Source organism: Vitis vinifera, chromosome 6 (assembly GCF_030704535.1).
Source record: "Vitis vinifera cultivar Pinot Noir 40024 chromosome 6, ASM3070453v1".
Taxonomy (NCBI): Eukaryota; Viridiplantae; Streptophyta; class Magnoliopsida; order Vitales; family Vitaceae; genus Vitis; species Vitis vinifera.
This window is the reverse complement of record NC_081810.1, coordinates 4377134-4400778: the sequence shown is the minus strand read 5'-3', so window position 1 is coordinate 4400778 and position 23645 is coordinate 4377134. Positions and strand designations below refer to the sequence as shown.

The 23645-nt window shown below is 32.5% G+C and overlaps 1 protein-coding gene and 1 non-coding gene across 2 annotated transcripts; both read left to right on the top strand.

The window, feature by feature from the left end:
* The first annotated feature begins 8860 nt into the window (after window positions 1-8860).
* On the top strand, window positions 8861-9777 carry LOC132252613 (nuclear transcription factor Y subunit B-like). Its single transcript, XM_059737432.1, has 2 exons — window positions 8861-9033; window positions 9139-9777. The coding sequence occupies exon 2, from the start codon at window positions 9184-9186 to the stop codon at window positions 9457-9459; it is 276 nt and encodes a 91-aa protein (XP_059593415.1). The 5' UTR covers window positions 8861-9033; window positions 9139-9183; the 3' UTR covers window positions 9460-9777.
* A 155-nt stretch (window positions 9778-9932) lies between these two features.
* On the top strand, window positions 9933-23020 carry LOC100258807 (uncharacterized). The gene is made up of 2 exons (XR_009465829.1): window positions 9933-10303; window positions 22630-23020. It is a non-coding gene; the product is annotated as an uncharacterized LOC100258807 (transcript).
* Window positions 23021-23645: the final 625 nt, after the last annotated feature.

Sequence of the window (23645 nt, the reverse complement as noted above, 5' to 3'; positions counted from 1 at the left end):
GTGCTGCACTTTTCCAATTTTCCCCCTTTTCCTTTTTTTTTATTTATTTATTTTTAAAACAACCCACTTCACATGGCAGCCACTTAAGCCCACGTCCAAGCCCAACTCAATTCCTTTCTTTTTTTACTAACAGCCCACTAGGCTTTTAAAAGCCACTAGCCACTTAAGCCCAACTCCATTAAATTTTTTTTTTCTTTTACAACCCATATTCAAAGCCCATTGAATATATTTATTTATTTTTTTCTTTTCTTTATTCTAATTGTTTTATTTAATTTCCAATTCATATTTTTTTTTTCATTTTAACACACAATTTTATTTATTAACACCAAATAAAAACTAATTTTCTCAATATTATTATTCATCAATTTAATTTAATTAATTAATTAATTTTTCTTAATTAATTCTAATTAATCTTAATTTATTTATTTTTCATTTTCGTTTTCGTTTTTCGTTCCCGGAAATTTCCAATTTCTAAAATCCTAAGAAATTTTCTATCGTAAGGCTGACATGGCATAAAATTTCCACTCGATTAATTGACCGACACAATAAAACGAAATTCACCAATCCGAAATTGACACGTGTTCTCCAAACACTTTTCTTTTTGACTTTTCAACCATCACATAAATTAAGACTTTTCAAACTAAAATTGCTAACGTGGCATAAAATACTCGGTCATTACACTGCCCCCCTAGGCTACAGATAATTCAATGATGGGTTCCAATAATACTCAGGTGCTATTACTGTTTTGATTGGAACATGCCAACGAATCCCACTAAATTTTCCACTACATCGTCATTGATTTCCCCTTGTCCCTTGTGGGAACCGGGCCTTCCTATTGTATCCAGTATTTACGTCACTGATTGAAAAGTTAGCTTGTCTTGTATTATAGGTAGATTCAAATTCAGCATTTAGCCACATGGATGACAATAGTGTAGGGGTTCCCTCCACGTGTCCCTTTCCAATCCAGACACTTTGCCCGTTTAGAACAAGCATGTAATCCAATCAGAATGTTTCATTCGGACCAAGACAAATTCCATCTAACACCAGAAGTGAGAAGGTTCCTCTCCCCATAGGCCAGACGACATTGTGAGTTTGAATTCCCAAACGGGAAGGATTGTTTAGTCAAGTCTTAAAGCTCTCTAGCATGCATGATCATTCACGCCTAACATTTAAGCAGCTGATGAAACTTCATTTAACCCATAAGTCCATATCAATTAATTGTTACACATAATCTCATATATCGACAAGCTGAGGGGGCAAATAGCTACTCGGTCCAAGATTTTTGCATGTTAGCATATGACACATGCCAATTGCCCTTAATTAACTATGATGATTGTCCAACTGCCTGCAGAACAGTCATCATTACAAGAGAAGGTCAGAGTGTCTGGTTAGCACTACAGTGGCGATGTCATTAGTCCTATATAAACCCTCTTTGAAAAGCATAAACAAGGTACGCACACACACATATGCTCACTTTCTCCCACAAAGCAGTTTGAGTTATTCTTGTCTAACTTAAGCTTCGGAGGAGCGTGCCCACACCACCTGTCCGGACGTCCTTTTATGTAAGAGTGAAACTCATCCAATTTTATTATTGATAGACGGATTCTTCGAGAGACACGAAGAAGTGAAGAAGGTTGTCTAACTTCAGTCATGCTAGACGGACTTGACACTAGTTGGCTTAGCATCAACAAATGGGTCGAGGTTTTTTTCGGATATCCATCCCGCTTCACCCTAATGGAACCGGTTCCGCTTCATCCTAATGGGATGAGTTTTAATTTTAACTAAACAGATTTGAGACAAGTTTGAAAAAAATTTTAAAACTCAGGAAGGGTTCAAGTATTGCCTTGTCTCACCCCATCCCATCCCATCCCATCCCAGTTAAATATAAAATTAAGTTAAATTTTACTATTTTTAATATATAGAAAATAATAATTTTTTTTTGATAAAATAAATTATAAAAAAAATATAATAATTTAGTTATTTATAAAATATATTTATTTTAATGTAATTAAAAATTTTAAAAATAATTTCTTTTTAAAAATAAAATGAAATAAAAAGTTAAGTGGAGTGGGTATGGAAATTTCTCAATCTCGTCCTACCATTTTAAATAAGATGAGGATGAGAATTATTTTGAATAAACAGAATTGTGTTGGGATGGAAGCGACCTATCCCAAACCTACCCCGTTGCCATCCGTATCAAGGCATCCCCATGCTAGATTCTATGAAGTGCACGTCCCTTTTGGCACCAAAATTGAACGATCCATGTTCAATTTGGACGAAGAAAATTAAATGGGTTGTTTCTTGAAACAATGATGGATTCTTTCTTCAACTCTCTTATCTTGGGAATAGATTTTCTTTGGTTTCTATTAATTAAAGGAATCCAGGTATGGTGTGGAGTTACCCAAAAAAAAAAACCAGTGCAACAACTCGATGATAATAAAAATTTGGCATAAGAGCATCAATACACTTGGACTAGAGACAGAACAAGGAGGTTGGTCGAAGAAAATCAACATAAAGATTCTTTAGTTTGCCTCAAGCTTCAGAATTTGAGTTAAGATGAAAGTTGTTCAAAAGTATGCTAAATTCTTATATTTAAATATTAATTATTTGATTTCAATTAATTAAAGGAATCCTTTTAAAAGACATGGTGGGGATCCCTACCAATTAAAAAAATGTAAGGAATTTTTTTATTATAGTACTTTTTCTTGTTCAAATGAAACTAAGTTAATAATCAAAAACAAGAAAATACATATTTTTAAGGTATGAGTTGTTGTATGTAAATTGAAAATCTTCTAAATTTTTATTAACCTTGTTTCAAGGTTGAGAATTTGAGTTAAGGTGAAGATAATTAAATAGTGTTTAAAATTATTTTTTAAGTCAATTTATGAATCTTTTATAATTTTCTACTAGAATACATTCTTATAGATATTTTACTATTATTTGAAAGAAAGAATTCTATTATGAATTTTTCTTATGGAAATAGGTATCTTGAATAATTAGACAATCAATAGTTTTAATGGAGCATTTTTATTTAATTAAGAAAAAATTTGATCGGAAGAGAATGTTCTTAGGGCTTCGGAATTTCAAAGTTCTATATCCATTGTTTTCATTAATAGATGTAGATTTTAAACCCAATCACACAAGTATTGTTTTCTTTGTATTTTCTATTTTCATTTTTTTATTTTACTTTTTATTATTGTTCTCTATTGTGATTTTTCATGACAAGATGGAAGATAAAGCTATTTCCAAAGGGAAGAATATTTTTAAATTTCTTATATTCATTTTCATTAAAAAAAAAAATTGATGTATATTTTAAACTCAATCTTAAAAGAATTATAGAGTTTGATTGAGAATGTTTTCAAAAATTGTTCTTATAAAACAATTTTTGAAAATAACTTGTAAAAACAATTCTTTCATAATTTTTAAAACAAAAATATGTTTGAAAACTGAGAATTTTTTTAACTTATTTTCTATATTTTCAAATGTTTCTTAAAACTATATTTTATATATAATATTTTATTTTTTATTATTTTTCACATTTATTCTATTATTTTTAAAACATTTATAAAAAATAAGTGAAAAATAATTAAACTATATTCTAAAAAATCCCTATATTTTTAGTTTTTAAGAAGATAAAACTCTTCTATTTTTATGAGTGTGAAATATGTTTTTATTTTTTTTTTTCTTTTAAATTATTTTTAATAACAATTACCTAAGTTGCCTAATATGGGAATTATTTTTAAAACAAATTTATGATCTTCAAAACAAAAAACCATATGAAATACCTTTGGCATTTAAAAATTGTTTTCTATTTTATGTTCTTAAAAACAAAAAATAAGGTATTGTGAGATGATTTTTTTTTTTACTTATTTTCTATTATTTTTATTTGTTTTTTGATGACTATTTTAAGAAATAATTATACAAATATATAAAATGATTAAAAAAATTATACATATAAAAATTATTTTAAAAATATAGTTAAAAATATTAAAAACAGGTTAAAAACATTGTAAGTTTCTAAACAAACTTTTTTTTACACAAAAATCATATAATAATTTTCAAAAAATATCCTCAAAAATTATTTTTCAAAATTATTTTTAAAAACAATTACTAAACAAACCCATCTTTGTTATTTTCCTCTTATCTCTACCAATATCTTCTATCGTTCTTTTTTCATCAAAACACCTTAGTTCATTTTGCCCTCGAGATAAAAGGAAGAAAAAAGGAATATTGGAACAAACAAAAAGCAAACTGCACCACATGAAAAAAAATTAATAAATCTGACAACAATTAATATATTAAAAATAAGGAAAGCTATTAACATGTTAAAAAAATTTCGCCTGGTAAGAAGCCTATATTTTTTTTTAGAATATATCTAAAAATAATGTTTTGAAGGTTTGTTTGGTTTCAAAAAAAGTAACAATGAAAGAAAAACTATAATAGATTTTTTTTTATACACTCGTAAATAAACTTATAAATAATTTTTTTTTCAAATAATCATATTATGTCATCATTTTTTATATCCTTAAATAATTCAAAATACATATATAATCATTTTAGTGTTAAATGTGTTTTTAAGTATTGTATATTATTAGTAAATGTCACAAAATTTATCATATATATTATTTTCTTAAAGAAAAAAAACTTTGATGTATGTATTATTACTTTTTTTTATTATTATTATTAATATTTTTATAAATTTTAATTAAAAAAAGTAAATCAAATTTTTGAAAAAAAATAAAAAATTTGTTTGATATTTTCAATATTTTAGTAAACAAAATTTGCAAAATATTTCGATATTTCTAACATGGAAGGAAATAAACGAAGCAAATTTTTTGGATGGACCCATGTAGGCGTTACCCAGCTTAAATTTTTTAATTTTAGTGTATAGAAAGGCGCAACGCCAACTGAACCGAGCCCACGTAGGCCCAACCCTCACTCAGGCCAACCCATCTAAATACTATCTTGGACCAATCCGGCCTTGGATGTGCGACATATGCACACCCAAACTTAAAGCCCTGCCTTCAAGTCCAGTAAACAACAGAATACGAACAAAGGTTCATGGACTGCAGTGGACTGTCTCCCTGAAGGACTTTTCTTCTTGCTTTTTCCGTTATACATCCATCAAGATTTCTTCAAGAGCTAAAACATTAATATCATCTTCTTCTCTTTTTCACTATCTTTAAAATATTTTTCATAATCTTAAAAATCTATGATCTATGATCTAATGTGGTAGAAAAATGATTATTAAAAATTATAAAAATATTTTGGACTAAAAAGATTATAACTCATACATGTGATCTAAATGATTCTAGATCAAATCCAATTAGTAGACGACTTTGATGACTATAAAAAAACCATAAAATATATTAGACTTAAAGATTAGAACTCATACTTGTGATTAATTTGGTCATTCTCACATCAAATCCGATTTGTAGAAAGACGTCAAAGATGTTCAAAAGTCGTACATCCAACGATCTTCCATCGAATATCTCCCTTCACGAATCTTAACACAAAAGAAAGGTGAGCTTCTCTCTTTCTTGAAGATGACTAGGGTTTGCTCTCTCTTTTTATGAGATGAATGGTAAAAGTCTACAATCCTAACCCCTAAAAAGGTATTTATAGACTTCTCTATAAACTTAAGTAACTTGAGCCAAACTTGAACTTTGGTCACTTAATTCAACCCAACTAAGTTCTGATTAATTAATTAGTCATATTGGGCTCCAGTGAATTAATTAAAGCAATCTAGAAAGTTCATTCACAAGATCTAAAGCAACCTCATGTTTTTACTAAAACTTATTTCTACACACTTTTGAACTACAAATCTAAAATCCCTTAAATAAATGTGCCACCGTGAAATAAGAGCTTGAGCAAGGATTGCTAGCACCCATATGAAAATACTAGCTCTCTTATAATCAAATCCTAAAGTTGACTCAACAATCTACTAAAAAAAGTTCATTGCACTCCAATATTTTATGTAATTACAACAAGACAAAGTTTGAGTTTGTCATCTCCTATCCACTACATGCAAACTCTCTATGAACTGATGTCCATAATCTAATAAAATAGTTTTATCAACCTTTCAAAATTACCTCTCCAATCTTTGAATTACAAATCCTCATATTATATGATCAAATGTCATATTCTAACTTTCAAAGAGCATATAAAAAATTACACTAAAAGAATTGTTATGACCATAGTCCTTATGATCATTCAAAGTAATACATTGTCTTAGTTTTGTGAGTTAGTATGATACCTTTATTAAAAATACCTATTGTCATTGACCTCTATTAACAGTAATCCAACTCATAGGGAATATGTGATCATATTAGAGTCTCACCCATAGATTAAAGTCTAATGTTGATTTAAACACAATCTTAATATCCTCTAAAGGTTACAAGTCTATGTAGTATAATAGTTTGGTGAATCATGACTATCCGATAGCCAATATTATGATTCAACGTATGCCTTATTTAATATGTAACCATGCACATTAGTATACTCCCCATGGGAAGCCATCCCGATAACCAAAATAAGTCATCCCTTCGATTATAATATAGTACACTACAATCTCAACTGGATTGCCTCAATTCATGAACCAATTATGAACTTATCGCCTTGCAATGAACTCATGACTTAGATTGTTTATGCAACTCCTAATACACCTAAGTCATATATAATGCAAGTAATATAAACGTAAATGCTTAAGTAATCTATTAACACAATTGGGATAATACAAAATTGTTACATCATGTTATGTTGTATAGGGCTTTATCCTAATAGGGATCAAGTCACTAAAACCCACAAGGAGGCCTATATAAACCTTAATCTCCCCATATAAACAGAACTCCACTACTCTCTAGTATAAAGCTTAATTAGAGAATGTTAGGTGAACTATTGTTTGGTTTTTGAGATTTACAGTGCTTACTACACTATTTATGTGGATTAGATTTAATCTATGAACATCTAGATCATGGGTCTGGCCATTTTTTTTCTCTCTAGATCTAAAAGTTTTAAAATTACCATTGCTTTTATTGTGCATGGATCTAGAAAAAACCTTAAGTATAATTGCATGTACCCTAGTGGTTCAAGAATCATAATAGAGAAATCTAGATATTCCTAGCATATATGGCAATTGTTACAAAGGAATGAATTGGAAGGGTGTTCGGCTGGATCTATGTATGGTAAAAGTAGGTGTGATCACCCTAATGTCCTTCCTCCAATTCAAAATGACCTCCTAACAAACCTTGAATTCAATGCATTGAATCTCAATTTATTACCAAAAAGGTTGCGAGAAGCTTGGGAACACTCATATTTTTTACAAGAATCCCCTCCAATATGAATTTTATTGTATCGTTATTTATTTGTAATAATTGGATCTTGTGACATATTTCGATTTTAATGTTATGAAAATGTATTTTTGTTATCTATTAATGTTATCCTTATATGTGTGTGTTTGGATGTATTTTGGTGTAGAAGTACTTATGATACCTATTTCCAAAATATTTATGTATGTTTTTCTATTGGATGTGATGTAGATATTTTTTTTTTGTAAAAAATATACATAAGTTTACATTAAATGTGCATAATTTTTCATATATAGAATGTATATATTTTACCTATGAATGTATATAAATTTGGGTATTTATCATGGAATATGGCAAGCTGGAGATTAAATGGTCTAAAAGTGTATGGTTTCACATATAATGTTGATAATTTCCAATTCTACATATTTTAATTTGCTTATATGGTGTCAAATGGTGTGGATCTTTTATATATTTTGGTTATTTGTAAGGTTGAAAATTAGGAATAATAATAAGAGGGAATGTTTTCACATAATTACGAAATCTAAACTCATTTAAAGGGTTTTAAGAAACACTAAACATTTATATTGTATATTAAAAAGCATTGAACTTCTACATACTAGAGTAAGTAATTATTTAGAAGATAGCTGTAGCGATAAAGAATGGTACCATATTAAGCGGATGTTTGATAAACGAACTTAATAATTTAAAGTAACTTAATAACTTAATTTAAATCATTAAATAAATTAAGTATATTTGATAAAATAATTTAATTTAATTTTACTCATTATCTAAAATTATTATTATTATTATTATTATTATTTATTTTAAGTCATATTAAGTTCACATCTTCATTTAACTTTTTTTACCTCAATTTATCTTAATTATCTTTACAATTTTTTTTTACTACCTACAATTTCCATTATTATTCAATCCCCTTTTCATAATTATAATTTATAATATATATTAGTTTGATGATTTAATATAAATTTCATCAAATAATTTTAATATTTAAAATAAAATTTAAGTAATAAATTTCAAGTCAACAACTTAAATATAATTTAATTTTAAGTTAAATTATTAAATAATAAGTAATAAATTTTACAAAACACTTTGAGATGTAAATGTTTGAAATAAAATTATATAAACTTTTTTCTTCTATAATTAATAATTTAATATAACAAAAATAGAGTATGTTTAAATCTTGCATGATACAATAAATTATGTTTAAAGCTTAATTGGTTGTAATTGTTTTTAAAAGACTTAATCATGAAATAAATTCTTATCACTTTGTTTTTGTACTTTGGTACCCAATTTTTTTTTAAAACAAAGATACTAAAAAAAATTCATTCGAACTCCTTCAATCCAACCGTAGAATGCATTTACTTCCCATTCAACGGCCCCAAATGGCGTCTCACAAAAAGTTCGGTGTAAAATATCTGCATACTACGATAATCTCCTCTTGAAGTAAAGGAAGAGACGCGTCATATAGCTTTTGACCCGCTTGCATTTCGCCACATTTTAAAATTAAAAATAAAATTCGAGGAAAAAAAAGAAAAAAGAAAAAAGCCAAATAAATCAGACCAACGGTGATGATAAACAGAGCTCAAACCTCAAAGCCCCATCCTAGTCGTCTCTCTTCCTCATCTCTTCTCCAGCGTCCGATCTACCTTCGCCTCTCTCTATTCGTCTCGCGCCAAATACGAATCCCTCCTTTTCTCTCTCTTTGGTAGGCCTTTTTTTTGGGTTTTTTTAATAAACTGATTTTCTCTCAGTACTTCCTCCCTCTAGAGTTCTCTCATCTCAGCGATTCTCTCTCTACTTTCCATGGCAGCTTTAGGGTTTGTGCTTCGATCCGAGTTTAGCTTTGTCAGTGACTATGGCTGAAGCTCCGACGAGCCCCGGCGGTGGCGGCAGTCACGAGAGCGGCGAGCACAGCCCTCGTTCCAATGTGCGAGAGCAGGATAGGTACCTTCCTATCGCAAATATCAGCAGGATCATGAAGAAGGCTCTTCCGGCCAACGGCAAGATCGCCAAGGATGCGAAGGAGACTCTCCAAGAATGCGTTTCCGAGTTCATCAGTTTCATCACCAGCGAGTATGAGGGTTTTGTTTTTAATTGTCGGTGCCGTAATTTGGCTCCGTTTGGTCGCTGAGAAAATTTTGGAAAAGTTAAGAGGAATTAAAACTTTGAATTTTAGGTTTTGTTTTGTTTTCTTCTTCCAGGCCCGTGATAATGAATGTTCCACTTTATTGAGCCGATTGTAGCTAATTGGTTTATTGAGTCGATTATTTCATTATTTGGAAATTGATGGAACATCGGACATAAAAGTTTCAAAGTTTCTTCATCCTTTTGTTTTTCCGGTAACCAAACGGGGTTAGGGTTTTTTTTTTTTTGTTTTTTTTGTTTTTAATTTCAAGATAAATTGACTCTGTTCTGGGTTTTGAAGAGCGAGTGACAAGTGCCAGAAGGAGAAGAGGAAGACAATTAATGGTGATGATTTATTATGGGCAATGGCTACGTTAGGGTTTGAAGATTATATTGATCCTCTGAAAGTGTATCTACACAGGTTCAGAGAGGTATTTTACTTTTTGGAGTTTAAATATTTTTCCTCATATTTAAAGGTTTGATTGTGATTTCTATGTAGTGTATACATAGATATTTATTTTAGATCATTTTTGTATCTTTAATGGACTCATTGACTATGACTTTGAACTAACGTGCTTTTCCTCGTTTGTGCCTTCGTGTTTCTGGGCTGAATACAATGTTGTCAGATAGAGGTTAGTTTATACAATCTCTTGCTATAGATGATGTTTCTTTTACTTTATTGATTGTTTTGTGCTTAGACACAAAATTTTCTTATGGATTTGTAGCATTTATTTACAATTAATAATGGTACCTCTGACGAAAATTGCCATTTTCAACAGGGTGACGCCAAGGGATCTGTGAAGGGTGGAGATGGATCTACTAAAAAAGATTGAATTGGTTGAAATATACAGGTAATACAAATTATTTTATAAGCATTCTTTTTCAAGTTCAATTAGTAACTGCATATTCCATTCGTTGGAGCTTCAAAGAAAATAACTTTATTTTCTCCTGTCTTTTTAGTGAGCACATTTTAAATATTTTCTGGCCTATAAAAAATGTATTCTAAACATTTTCTCATGAAGGCTTTCGGACAAGAAATGGTTAATAACTACCTTTAGAGGCAACAAACAGGTGAAACGTTGTGGTTGCTAGACTGGGGAAACATGCTCTTGAGTTCAAGAGATGCTCTTGAGTTCAAGAGATGCTCTTGGATGGATTTGGGAAACTTTTTTTTTTTTTTTTCTTTTGCACTTGCTACTTCTTGATAAGTAGCTCAACAGTGTCAAAAGAGGATATGCTAAAAGGTTTTTGATCTTTCCCCCCCAAACTAATATTGCCATTCGAAATTGGTAAAATATTATAATTTGGCCATGTTATAGAGTTCTATCTTATAGAGTTATATTTGTCTCTTACTCCGTGTGGTACGACTTATTGGCTTTCCTCAGCTCAGAACTTTTGATTGATGATGATTGTCATTTTTTCTTGAACAAATTAATTATTTTATTCATCTTCGTGTTTTGAATATAACAATGTAGTAACTAGCATTTTATGATTCATATAGCAGAAAACTGTGTAATTTTTAAAACCCATTGGCATATGCAACTGAAAGAGAAGCTTTCAGTCAAGTGAGATATGGGTATGGGAGAGGGGAAGGGGCATTACACGCCGTTCTTCGCTTAATAAGGTGCTTTTGTGGAAGCAAAGTTGACAATGCCAAATTGTAAGAGAAGCTTTTTGGAAATAGGTCATAAATGGAAAATATGCGGAGGAAGATGGAGGTTGATGGTTTTGTGAAGTGAGAGATGGATATGAGTTCGGGCTATGGAAAAATATCAAGAAGGATTGGAACACCTATTCTAGTAGATCCTTTTTTGTTGTGGGTAATGGAAGGAGGGTGAAGTTTTAGAAGGATAAGTAATGTGAAGATGAATCTTTATGTGTATCTTTCAATTTTTTGTATGCCTTAACCATTTCAAAAGAGGTTTGGGTGATAGATTTATGGCAGTAGATATCTATTCCTTTTCTAATGAGTGAAATTTGGAATCCATCGATGCCATCTAAAGCAAATTTTTTCACTTGGAAGGTTAGTTGGGGAAGTTGTTGACTCTAGATCAACGTAAGATTGGTCAATATATGTTCTCTTTGTAAGGTTGAGGGAGAATCCATATATGATATCCTTTTTCATTGTACCAAGACAAGGGTCCTTCAACAATTATTATTCGTTGTATTTAGTGTTTATTAGGTGTAATCCTCAAAGATACTCTTTTATGATGACATAGATCCTATATGGGCAAAAGATGCATGAAGGTTTGGAGAACGGCTCCATTTTGCATCTTTTGGATTATATGAAAAGAAATGAATTGAAAGTTGTTTACAAATGAGGAATAATCAGATCAAGCCTCGAAAAGGATTTTTTTTTTTTTTTTTTTGGTTTAAATCTGTTTTGGTGGGTAAAGACTTATATAGATATAGGTTCTATGTCTATAATTGATTTTGTTAATTGGTAGAGTTCTCACTAAGTAGGAGAATTGTTTTTTGTGTTTTTTTTTTTTTTTTTTTTGGTTGTGCCTTTTGACACACATTGTATATGTCATGTGTGCTTCAAATTAACCTCAAAGAATGGTTATCCTACCTCCAATGGCTTCATTGCTAGCGTAATTGTGTCAAATTGGATTTGGTTTAAGGTGAACTCAAACTTGACCTAACCTCACTTGGTATCAAGTGTTTTCACCATTTGTTAGGTGTTTCATAGGAGTTTTTGGGTTGGATAAGGAATTATTTATTTTTGTAACTTATACACTTCACTTAATTTTTTTAAAACACAAGTAGAGATAACATTAAAGATGCCAAAAGGAAGCATTGCCTTATCGACAATTGAAGCATCTGAGGTTGCATCAATTGGGGATACACGACAAAAGGAATTGTCCTATTTACAAACTTCACCTTCAACAAGCATAGATTTATTTCAATAGTGTCTTTTCTTTCTATCGTGAATCATGTTTCTTTCTCCTAAGACTGAGAGTGGTAAGTTAAAAAGTCAAATCACACCATCTTTGTAATAGGTAAATGCCTCTTTTTCTTCTAAAGTTGTGTATATAGGATTCTACTAGGCAAACTGAACAAGACAACATTAAGGAAAGAAAAAAATCGTTAAAAGATTAGCCTAAGAAATCAACAATGGTGATGGGTAAGGTGGACTCTATTACCTCAATACACATTGGAAGATTGGTGATTCTATCCCACAAGTTCATGTTACAACCAACAATCCCTTAAAAGTTGATCAAATATGGCTATGGCACAAATGGTTTGGACACCCACCTTTCTTTCTCTTGAAAAAATGTTTCCTACATTGTTCGACAAAACTAAATCCCATGATTTTCATTATAAGGTTTGTGAGCTTGCAAAACACCATTGTGTGCCTTTTCCAATAAGGAATAAAAAAGAAACGTCTCCTTTTTAATTTAATACATACTTATGTTAGGGGACCCTTTAGAATTCTAAACATTTCGGGTTCTAGGTGGTTTGTTGCCTTCATTGATGTGTAAATACCCCACAACAAATCGGGGTAGTAGAGAGGAAAAATGAACATCTCTTGGAAGTTGCTATATCTTTAATTTTTCAAATGAACGCCTAAAGATCATTTAACCGCTAAATTCTTAAGAAAGCAAATGCCTTCTCAAGTCTTAAAGCCCATGTTGATGTACTCTCAAAGTCTTGTCCTAACTTTAAGGGTATTGGAACAACTCCTCCAAAAATATTTGGGTGTGTATCTTTTATTCATATTCCCAGACGATCAAGAGGTAAACATGACCCAAGAGCTCTTAGTTGTGTCTTCCTTGGATATTCCTCTAATCAAAAGGGATATAAGTGCTACCCTCCTCCCATTAAAAGGTCATCTATCACCATGGATTCTTTTGAGAGTCTAATGTATTTCACACACACTCATCTTTAGAGGGAGTTTAGAGGAATTGAAGAGAAGTTGTTAGAAGTTTTTCCTAGGAATGGTGGGTGGGGGTGTCTTCCCATAATCAGCCAAGTGTCTCTACCTTAGAACCATCAATTTTCCCTTTACTATCCAAGATGTTTCATCCTCAGAATTTTCAAATTTCTTACCGGTATTCCTTATTGTTTCAAATGTTCCAACTTTGGATTCCTCTAATGAATCAGTTAGTGAACATAAGAAATTCCAATAGACTTCCAATGAAGAGCTAATTTTAGAAGATTTGCCCATTGAAATTTCAGCCAATGAACCTGAGAATCAACTCAAACAAATGGAACACATGCTGCCTGCAAGCACCTCCAAATTAAAAGTGTATTTGAGGAAGGGAAAATCTGCAACATCCTCTCATATCTCATCATCCAACTTTTTATCAAGTAATGAAAATACTCATTCTAGTGTCTATGATGATTTGTATTGGCCTATTGCATTGTGAAAAAGGAGCTAAAAAATGCACGCAACATCCTTTTTCAAATTTTACCTCATTACATTGTTTATCATTTGCATATCGAGCCTTTATTAATTGTTACCCAAATGTCTTATGTTGAAATTCCAAACATGGTCCAAAAGGGACTTAGAGATGAGAAGAATGCTTTCTTATTTGATGACTTAGAAGAAGAGGTATACATAAGATGTTCCACCCGAGTTTGGTGACAAGGCTTGGAAGAACAAAATTAGCAAACTTAAGAAGTCCTTTTATGGACTTAAACAATCTCCAGGAGTATGGTTTGTGATACAAAATCAATGACAAAAATGAACTACCATCAAATCTAAGGGGACCACATACTATTATCAAACACAACTTTGGTAAATTGACTAGATTAACAATATATGTGGATGACATTATTGTTATTGGAAGTGATGAGGGGGAAGTTCAAAGGCTAAAAACTTATTTGTCCACCAAATTTGAGATTAAGGATCTAGGAAGTCTAAAATATTTTCTTGGAATTGAAGTGACATGTTCAAAAGGGGGAATAATTATTTCCCAACAAAAATATATCCTCAATTTGCTTAAGTAGATAAGGATGCTTCAATGCAAATTAGTAGGGACATTGATTGAGCAAAATCATAAACTAGGAGAAAAAACAAAGGATCATATGGTGGACTATAGCCTCTATCAAAGATTAGTAGAGAAATTAATTTATTTATCTCACACCCGACCGGGCATTGCATATGTTGTAGGTGTGGTAAGCCAATTCAAGCATTCACCATATGAATCTCCCATGGAGGCAATATACAAAATCCTACATTACCTAAAGTCGACACCAAACAAGGCATTCTTGTTCCAAAAGACAAGAAATGTGGAATTGGAAGTTGACAGTGATGTTGATTAGTTTGGATTAGTTGTCGATAGGAAGTCTACTATTGGATATTGTACCTTTTTGTAAGGAAATATACTTGGAGAAGTATAAAGCAATTAGTAGTGGCTTGATCTAGCGCAGAAGCTAAGTTTAAGGCCATGACTTAAGGGATTTGTGAATTACTCTAGATAAAGATCATTCTTATTGATCTTGACATCACTTTGAATGGATCCATAAAGCTATATTGTGACAACCAAGCTACTATAAATATAGCCTATAACCTCATTCATAACAATTGAACTAAGTATGTGGAGATAGATCAACATTTCATCAAAGAAAAGGTTGGCACTAGGTTGATTTGCATTTCTTATGTCCCCTCTTTTAAACAGTTGCCAAATATATTAACAAAGGACCTACAAAGTTCAATTTTGATGTAGTCTTAGATAACCTGGGAATGTAAAATATCTTTGCACTAGCTTGAGGGGGAACAATAGAAGATTAGCCTAAGAAATTTATAATTAATTTTCCTGCCATATATCTTATTTCTCGTCATGTTTTTTTTTTTTTTTAAATAAAAAATTGACCCATGATTTATATACCTAGAATTTGGGTAAATTCCATATAGGAACCTTGTGTAAATTCCATACAAGACCCTTGCAATCTGATTATTTGATTTAAAGATTCTTTTTTTATAGGTCACTTAATTTAAGAGATCTTGTCAACCCTTCTTTTGTGTGTGTGTGTGTATATATTGTAAAACATAATGTAATAAAATATGCGGGAGATTATTTTTCATAAAAAATGTTAAGGAAAACCATTTTCTCATGTTTGGTTTTACCATAACGAATAGGGAAAAAATAAAATAGAATTAAAATTAATTAAAATCCCAGTTTTTTAAAATTATTTAATCCTTATATGGAATAATTAAAATAAGTGAAATGAGTTTGAAGTAACACATAAAAATAATTTATTGATTTATTTATTTATTTATTTTCCTTCACTTTTTCTTTCTTTCTACTTTTCCTCTCTACTCTCTTTACCTTACATCTTTCTCAAATTTTTTGGGAATCAAACATATCCTAAAAGACTATCTAAAGGCCAAATATGAAAATAAGGTCTAACCCAAACTTAAACAAAAAAAGATAAACTCCTAACTTTATTTTATCCTTTGACCAAATGTAGATATATTTTGGAGAAGGTTTCTTTAACCCTAACTTCAACTATTACCAAGCAGGAAAAACTAATCCTATGGTTCCTTTGCTTCCATAAGTACCAAGATAAACATAAAATGGTTTTTCTCTATACTTTCTTTCTATTTCCCTCACATAACTCCCTTGCCAACTTGATTCGACATAAAATTCAATATTTACTCAATAATGTTTTGGACCATATGAAGGAGAGAAATAAGAGTGTTTAAAAATATCAAAAAACTAGAGTCGGTAATCAAATAATCCTTTATTTATAATTTTTTGGAGTCGGTTAGAGTATACATGGGAGATTGTTCATTGTTCATAATGGAAGAAGAAAAAACTTAGGAAACACCTAGAATGGATCACATGTTCTAAGTTAATCCATAAGGAATGAGATTAACCAATTTCTCATTATTTTTTTCACATATAACTCCAATTCATGAGTCGCTCAAACAAACAAAGTGAGGCTTTTACACTTGTTCCCCACATGAGAGTCATTCTTGCCTAGAACCAAATAGCTTACCATTCTTAGAAGCACACCCTTTAGAACCCAAAAAGAGAAATGACTACTAAGCTTCATCATGATGGATAAGAATATGATTCACCGACTCCTTGATCTTGCATAAACATGCAGTGCCCTAATTATAAGAATCTAGGGTAAGAACCTTTTCCACTCATCATTAGCTAACCAATCATAAGATTCTTTCCCTCCACAACTTTCCAAGCAAAAAGGCATGCCTTTAGTGGTGCCCCTCAACCCCCAAACCCCTTGGTGGAGAGCTTTGAAAAGATCTTCGAGGATAACAAGGAATTAAAGGACCTAATTGAAAACTAAAAGCACTTATTACCTCTTCCACACTAAACAACCCCCCCTTGTTCCTTGCAAAGGCATTGAGGGAACTCAAGAAAGCTACCCACTATCTCCATCCAAATCATGCAATGAACTTTGGAAGTAGGGGCTCCAATGACCTTGCACCCCTTCCACACCCAAAGTTCTCTGGTTCTCACAATTTCCATTCAAAGCAATTTTGAAAGAAGAGGGAAAACAATCTTTCAGCAAAGACTCCCCACACTAGCTGTTTAATGAAAAATTGCTTGCGACCCATTCTTTGTTGAGTTACAACTACAAGCCAAGACTCATCCCTACAACACCTTAATAGCCTTCCAAAGGCCCACACCACATTTCTCTTCCATGTCTTTGGAGCTCCAACCTCACCAGTCACTCTAAATTTACATAAAGTCATCCTTCTCCAAAGAGTAATCTTGCTTTCCCATCCTTTTCTTTTATCAATGCATCAATCATATTATTCATTATCCAGATATACCTTGAAAGCATTGTTTATGAAATAACATAGCACTAAACGAGAATTAAAATGAGTAACAAGAATGCATAAAATCTTGCAAAAGTGGCAGGAGAGTTAGGGTTTAGGGGCATTTCTTTAAGAAATAGGGCCCTCTTAGAGAAGTGGTTGTGGATGTTTCCTAGGGAAAGTATTGCTCTATGGCACAAGGTTATCTTGAGTATCTATGAGACACATCTAAACAATTGGAATGCAAATATTTTAATTAAGTGGTGATATTGTTGCCTTTAGAAGGCCATTGCTTAGGTTTTCTAGGATTTCTTTAGTCACACTCAATTCTTGGTGGGTAATGTGACAGAGATCCATTTTTTGGGAAGACTTGTGGTTGGGGAAACAACTTTTATCTTCTCAATTCCCAAGTCTCTATAGAGTCACTTGAGCTAAAAATACCCTTGTTTCATCTATCTTTGGACTCTCTTTCCCTTTAACTTGGAACCTTAACTTTCGATAAAACTTTAATGATTCAGAGATAGAGGATCTTGAAGTCTCATATCTATTCTCAATCATGTTAACCTATCACCATCTTCCCTAGATGTGAGTCTTTATGGTCCTTTGGTTTATTTCTATCAAATCTTTTTTTCTTAGCCTTGTCTAATCTATCAAATCAAGGTCCCTTCTCTCTTGCAAATTTCATATGGGAATTAAAAGCTCCAGGTATTTGCTTGGTTAGTGAACAATAAGAAGGTTAACACTAATGACTTGCTTCAGGTGAGAAGACCCTTTAAAGCTCTTGGTCCAAATGTTTACACTTTATGTATGGGTAGGGTACACCTTATTTCTTTGCTAGGTTTTCTTTTAATGTATGTCTTATTTGCCTATAAACAGTTCCAAAAATGTAATAGGTAATTTGCAAATTCTTAAAAGTTTGGTTTTGTTTTTTTAACGCCCACCTTCAAAAAAACGGAAGGAGTGGGGGGGAATATAACACACACACATTTATTCATTGATATAAAATATATATGTATTTTTTTTGATAGGTTATTCATTGATATAAAATATAAAATGATAATACATTTGTGGTAGGTTGGGTTTGTTTTTGTTCTAACTTTGCCCAAGGCTTTAATCGAACTTGCCTTTCCCTTTTTGGATCGGGTGGATTAAACCCGTCTATGTTACTTCTATGATTGCTAATGAGTATTTTCATTTTAATTATTATTAGTCCCTAAATATTTAAGAAAACTAAGGAAAATCTTTAAAATGGATTCTAGTACATGTAATAAGCAATTGCTTGGTGAATTGGGAAATTTGAGTGGCATAATCCACTCATGATATAGTTTTTTCAAGATTTGATGGTTGCAAGTCAAAGATTGGCCCAAGGGAAACATGGATCTAAGAGAATTTTGGAAATCTGATTTTAAATCAAGTTCCCACAAGGTAAAGGGCTCTAAGATCAAAAGGCTTGAAAAAGAGGAAAAGAAGAAAAGACTAACATTTGATTTTGGTTTTTCCTTCCATAGAAAGATATTCAAAGATGTCAAGACTTACATCTCATATGTCAATTTAGTATACTTTGTCATGAAGTTCTTGAATGGGATATAATTTTGCCCTAAGGAATTTAAACCATAATTTATTTTCTACTAAATCCATAAATGATTGAGACCTTACTAAATAAAAAGAAATAGAAATCATATTAATCTTGACCATTATATTATGTATGGGGAGTGGGGGATTGATTGACCATGTTTTCTTATATTGCCCTATGACTTTGGAGCTATGGTACAAGCTTTTCATACTAGTTAAGGTTGATCGGGTATCCTCCTAGGAGCATAGGTGACATAATGACTCTATCCTTTAAGGTTTGAGAAGCATAACTAGAGGCAAAATTTTGTGACAAATTGCTTATCTCTCTCTAATTTGGATAGTATGGAAGGAATTAAATGCAAGGATTTTTTTGGAGACATGTGGAGAACTAAAGAATCCATTTTTAAGGCAAAATTTATTTCTATTCCATTTTTTGGGCCTCAACAACTACAATTTTCAAGGGAACTCCATTCAATGTAATTAAGCTGGATTGGAATTCGGTATGTGAAATAGGTCAAAATAGTTAAGCTGGGAGCAAAGCTTCAACCTATAGAGAGCATAGTAGTCTTTCCTTAGTATAGTTTCTTTCAGCAATATATTAAGGTATATGTCTTGTTTTGTATTTTGGTGAATTTATCCATTTGTTTGTTTGATCAGAGTTTGTATCTTTAGGAAGGATTCCTCATCCTTCACATGTACTTTTGAATAATTATTAGTGAACTTTGTTTCTGATAACAAATAAAAGAAAATAATTAGAAAAAAAATTATAGTTGAAACAAATTATATATGTGTGTTTGAAATGGATTGGATTCTATGCGCCGGTACTAGAGAGATTAGAAGTAAAAAAATTATCTGCAGAGTTAGGGGGCATTATTATAGATATAGTAAGATGGTAGGAAAGTTACCATTATTGTTAGGAATAGTAGTAACGATATCTTGAAATTGACTTACAAGGATTTTATACAGTACTTGTCTCATGGCCTTGAGGCAACCTGGCTAGTGGTGTTGGATATTTATTATTTTTTTAGGCAAAAGGAGAACATATATATTAAAAGCACTTAAGCAAATGCTGTAACAAAAGTACACAATGTATACATTTGGTTTTTTGAACAGGCAAGCAAGAGGAAGAGAAGGACAAAAAACTAACCCCTTTTCCTTACTTTGAGCTATCCAATCTATAAAGCCTGTCATGGTCAATTGGCCCATTCAAAAAAAAAAAATCGTAAAAGACAATTGTTTATTGTGATCATTCCAAGTTTTACAAGGCCCTTTTGTTTCCTTTCACAACATCTAAAACATACACAAAGGAGTTGCCCTCCAATTTTTTTTTGTTGTTTCTTCCCGCAAAAGATCCATACCAACTCAATAGAGTGCCTCTTACTACAAAGTGAATCACCCATACCATACCAAATAGAGAGAACAATTGCTGTAAGGTACTTGCTTTAAGGCAATGTAGGAGCAAATGATCAATCAATTCTTCCTCTATTTTGCACATATAGCATCTATTCAGCATTGCCCTTCTCCTTTTAAGCTGATTGATCATCAAAATTCTTCTCCATGTTGCTTCCCATGCAAAAAGCTCACCTTCACAAGTACCCAATAATTCCACGCCAGTGGAAAAAGAATCTCTTCTTCCCTAGATTAGGGAGTCATAGAAGGTTTTAAGAAATAACTTGCCACATTGGACTTCTTTGACCCCATTCTATCTTCCTCTTCTCTCCTGATTGAACTCGTTTACAGTTTTTGAAAAAAAGGTTGTCATTCCAATTGTGAAACTATCTTGAAAAGGTCCCCACCAACCTCTTTCCCTAACTTGCTCCCACACTTTTGCTACCCATGAATCTTTTGCAGTGGCTATAGAAAATAATGATAGAAAGGCCTCTTCCAAAGATAAGTTTCCACACCATCAATTTTTACAAAATTTGATCCTTCTTCCATTGCCAATTTTGAAGTGAGATCTACCCTTTATAGATTCCCACCAATTTCTAATTGTCTTCCACATTCCCAACATATAACTATCCTTCACACCTCTTGACTGCTATCCGCCTTCTTCTTCCTCGAACATTTGAGTTATAACTCATTTTCATAAGAACTCCCTCTCAATTGCAAATTTTCAAATCCACTTGCCAAGGAGAGCCTTATTTAAAGGAGGGTGATATCTAATGGCAAGACCCCCATACATTTTCTCCAAGTTGGCCATAGACCAATTTATCATATGGTTTTTTTTTTTCAAACTCAGCCCCACCCCAAAGGAAGTTTCTTTGGATCTACTCTAATATTAAACTCACTTTTTTGGAATAATGATTAGAAACATGAAATAAATTGGACTACTAGATAGTGTATTTGTGATTAAGGTGGGTCTCCCTCCTTTAGATAGATATTGCCTTTTCCACATAAGGAGCCTTCTTGGATATCTCTCCTCCATCATGTCGTAGATCCTTACTAATTTAAAAGAAGCCCCTAGCAATAGCTCTAAATAAGTAATGAATGAATGCCTTACCCTACAACCTAGAGTAGTAGCTAGTGCCTCCCATTTTCTACACCTCCAATCAAATTAGCTCACTTTTTTCCAAATTAATTTTCAAACAAGAAATTGTTTTGAATGACATGAAAGCCCAACTCAGATATTCCAATTGCTCTTAACTTGTGTCATGGAAGATTAGGGTATTGTTAGCAAACAACAAATGGGTCACATTCGTAGTTTTAAAAAGTGCACTTAAAGTGTGCCTAGGCTCAAGTCACAACCATTCCCTACCTATTACGCTTTGCTTGCCAAGACCGTACACCTTATTGAAGAGGCATGCCTTGTTTACTTTACTTTTCCTTTTTAAACACTTTTATTCTAGAAATTTCTAATTATATATTGAAATTTATATAATTTCATTTTTTTTATTGAATGCTTCTTTTAAATGTTTGGAATCTTATTTATTTATTTATTTTTATTGGATTAGATTTTGGATCATATTTTATAAAATTGATATGCATCCTAGGTCAGATTTCATTTTACTCAAGCACACGCCTTATTTTGTGTCTTACACCTAAGCTATAGAAGACTTTTGCGCCTTAGGTATGCTTTGCACCTTTTAAAACTATGGTCACATTTCTAGCCCCACACTGCATCTACCAGCCACCTTGAACCCAGAGATGAACCCCCCCCCCCCTTAGCCTTAACAGAATCCGACTAAGAGCCTCCATGGCTAAAATGAATAAGGGGAAAGAGTGTCTCTTTGCCTCAACCTGTTGGAGCTCTGAAAAAATCCAGTCAAAGCCCATTTACTATAACTGAGAATTTTGCTGAAGGGATGTACCTTTGATCCATCTAATCCGCCGCTGGCCAAAACCCATTTCTCCAAAGAAGCATGGTTTGGATATAGAATTTTCTGAGCAAGTAAATTATCATCTAAAAATGGCATATCGCAGGGGCTTTTGATGGTCGATACTTGTGAAGCAATCAAAATTTAGCAATTGGCACATATGAGCCTCTTATGTTGCATCTGCTGGAGTTCAATCCCAATCCTCCCACAAAATGCCTGATGCCCATCTGGGGCAGATGTCATATGCCAGGCATTATGCTTCTAAACCATTCCACTCAGAAAGGTGTCGTGTGACAAGGCATTGCCCTGATCACAACACTGGTCTGGGTTAAGAGCATAGCTCAGAAAACCTTTAACAAGATAGGGGCTTGTAGGCAACAGATGAATGGACCATAACAAGCCTTTTGCTTGATGTAGTAGAGCCAGTGCTTAATGCTTTTCACATTACCAGTGATTACCATTGAACCTTTTATTACATGAGCATGTCTCTCTTTCCTTTGTGTATTCAGCTGTGGATTCTGGAGCTAATAACATGTCTCTTGATATGTTGCAGGTGGCTTCTTATGGTGCATGCAAGGTGTCTACTAATAGTATGATTGTCTTTCAACCGCTTCATTCATTTGGAATTTCCGTTGGCAGATGGATTTGTTTGGCTCCTGTATTTATAAATTTATTTTATGTGAAGCTTGGAGTGAAAGGAGTCAGTATCATGTACATTTGGGTGTGTTTCTGGATTTCTCAGTCTGTTGTAGTATCAAACAATTTAGGTAGGGTTTGGTTATTCTCACCCCTGTTTGTTTGTGATGCATAGAGAGGGGGGGCGGAGGTGGGGGAGGGAAGGGTGTGGTTTGATGGGCTCCTCCCCATTATTATTGTTTAAGTGCTAATAACTGTGATGGGCTAAATTGCTTTTTAAGATTGTTATGTAACTTCTATTCTGATTACTGGACCATGAAACTCTGTATCATTCACTAACCAAAAATGGACAAATATAAATGATGCTAAGAAGGGGCATAATCTTTATATGTATGCATGGTTGAGCCTGGTTCATGCCGGGATTAGATGGAGGTGATCAAAACGGAGAATTTTGAAAACTTGCTGTAATGGACTCAATTTGTGGACCTTGAATTGGGCCTGAACTTTGGCCCAGGCATTCAATAGTTATCCATCAGGAAAATGGACGGTCTCAGAAAATGGCCCAAATGGATCTTGTGTTTCATGGACAATACTGATACCGTGATGTGCAAGAGACAATCGGGAGACAGTCTATCGTTGACTAGGAATTATCAAAAAGAAAGAATTTCTTTTTGCACTTTTCTATTTTATATAAAATTATACAGCCAATCTAATATTGATTGAATGCTCGAGCACTTAGAAACTCTCATGAATATGTATACAAAGTATCTTCTGCCCTTTCCACAACTACTAATTAGATTCCCCCTATAGCTATCCAATATAATTCAATGCGTTAAGCTCGGCCCAGAAACTTACGTAGTGAGTCCGCAAAGGTCCGTCTTTACCCAGAGGAGCTGTTGTTGGGTCCGGAAATGGGCATGAAAGCCCAGATGA

Bases quoted from the DNA above. Each gene is read 5' to 3' on its own strand.
- LOC132252613 (XM_059737432.1), top strand. From the start codon at position 9,184: ATGGCTGAAGCTCCGACGAGCCCCGGCGGTGGCGGCAGTCACGAGAGC.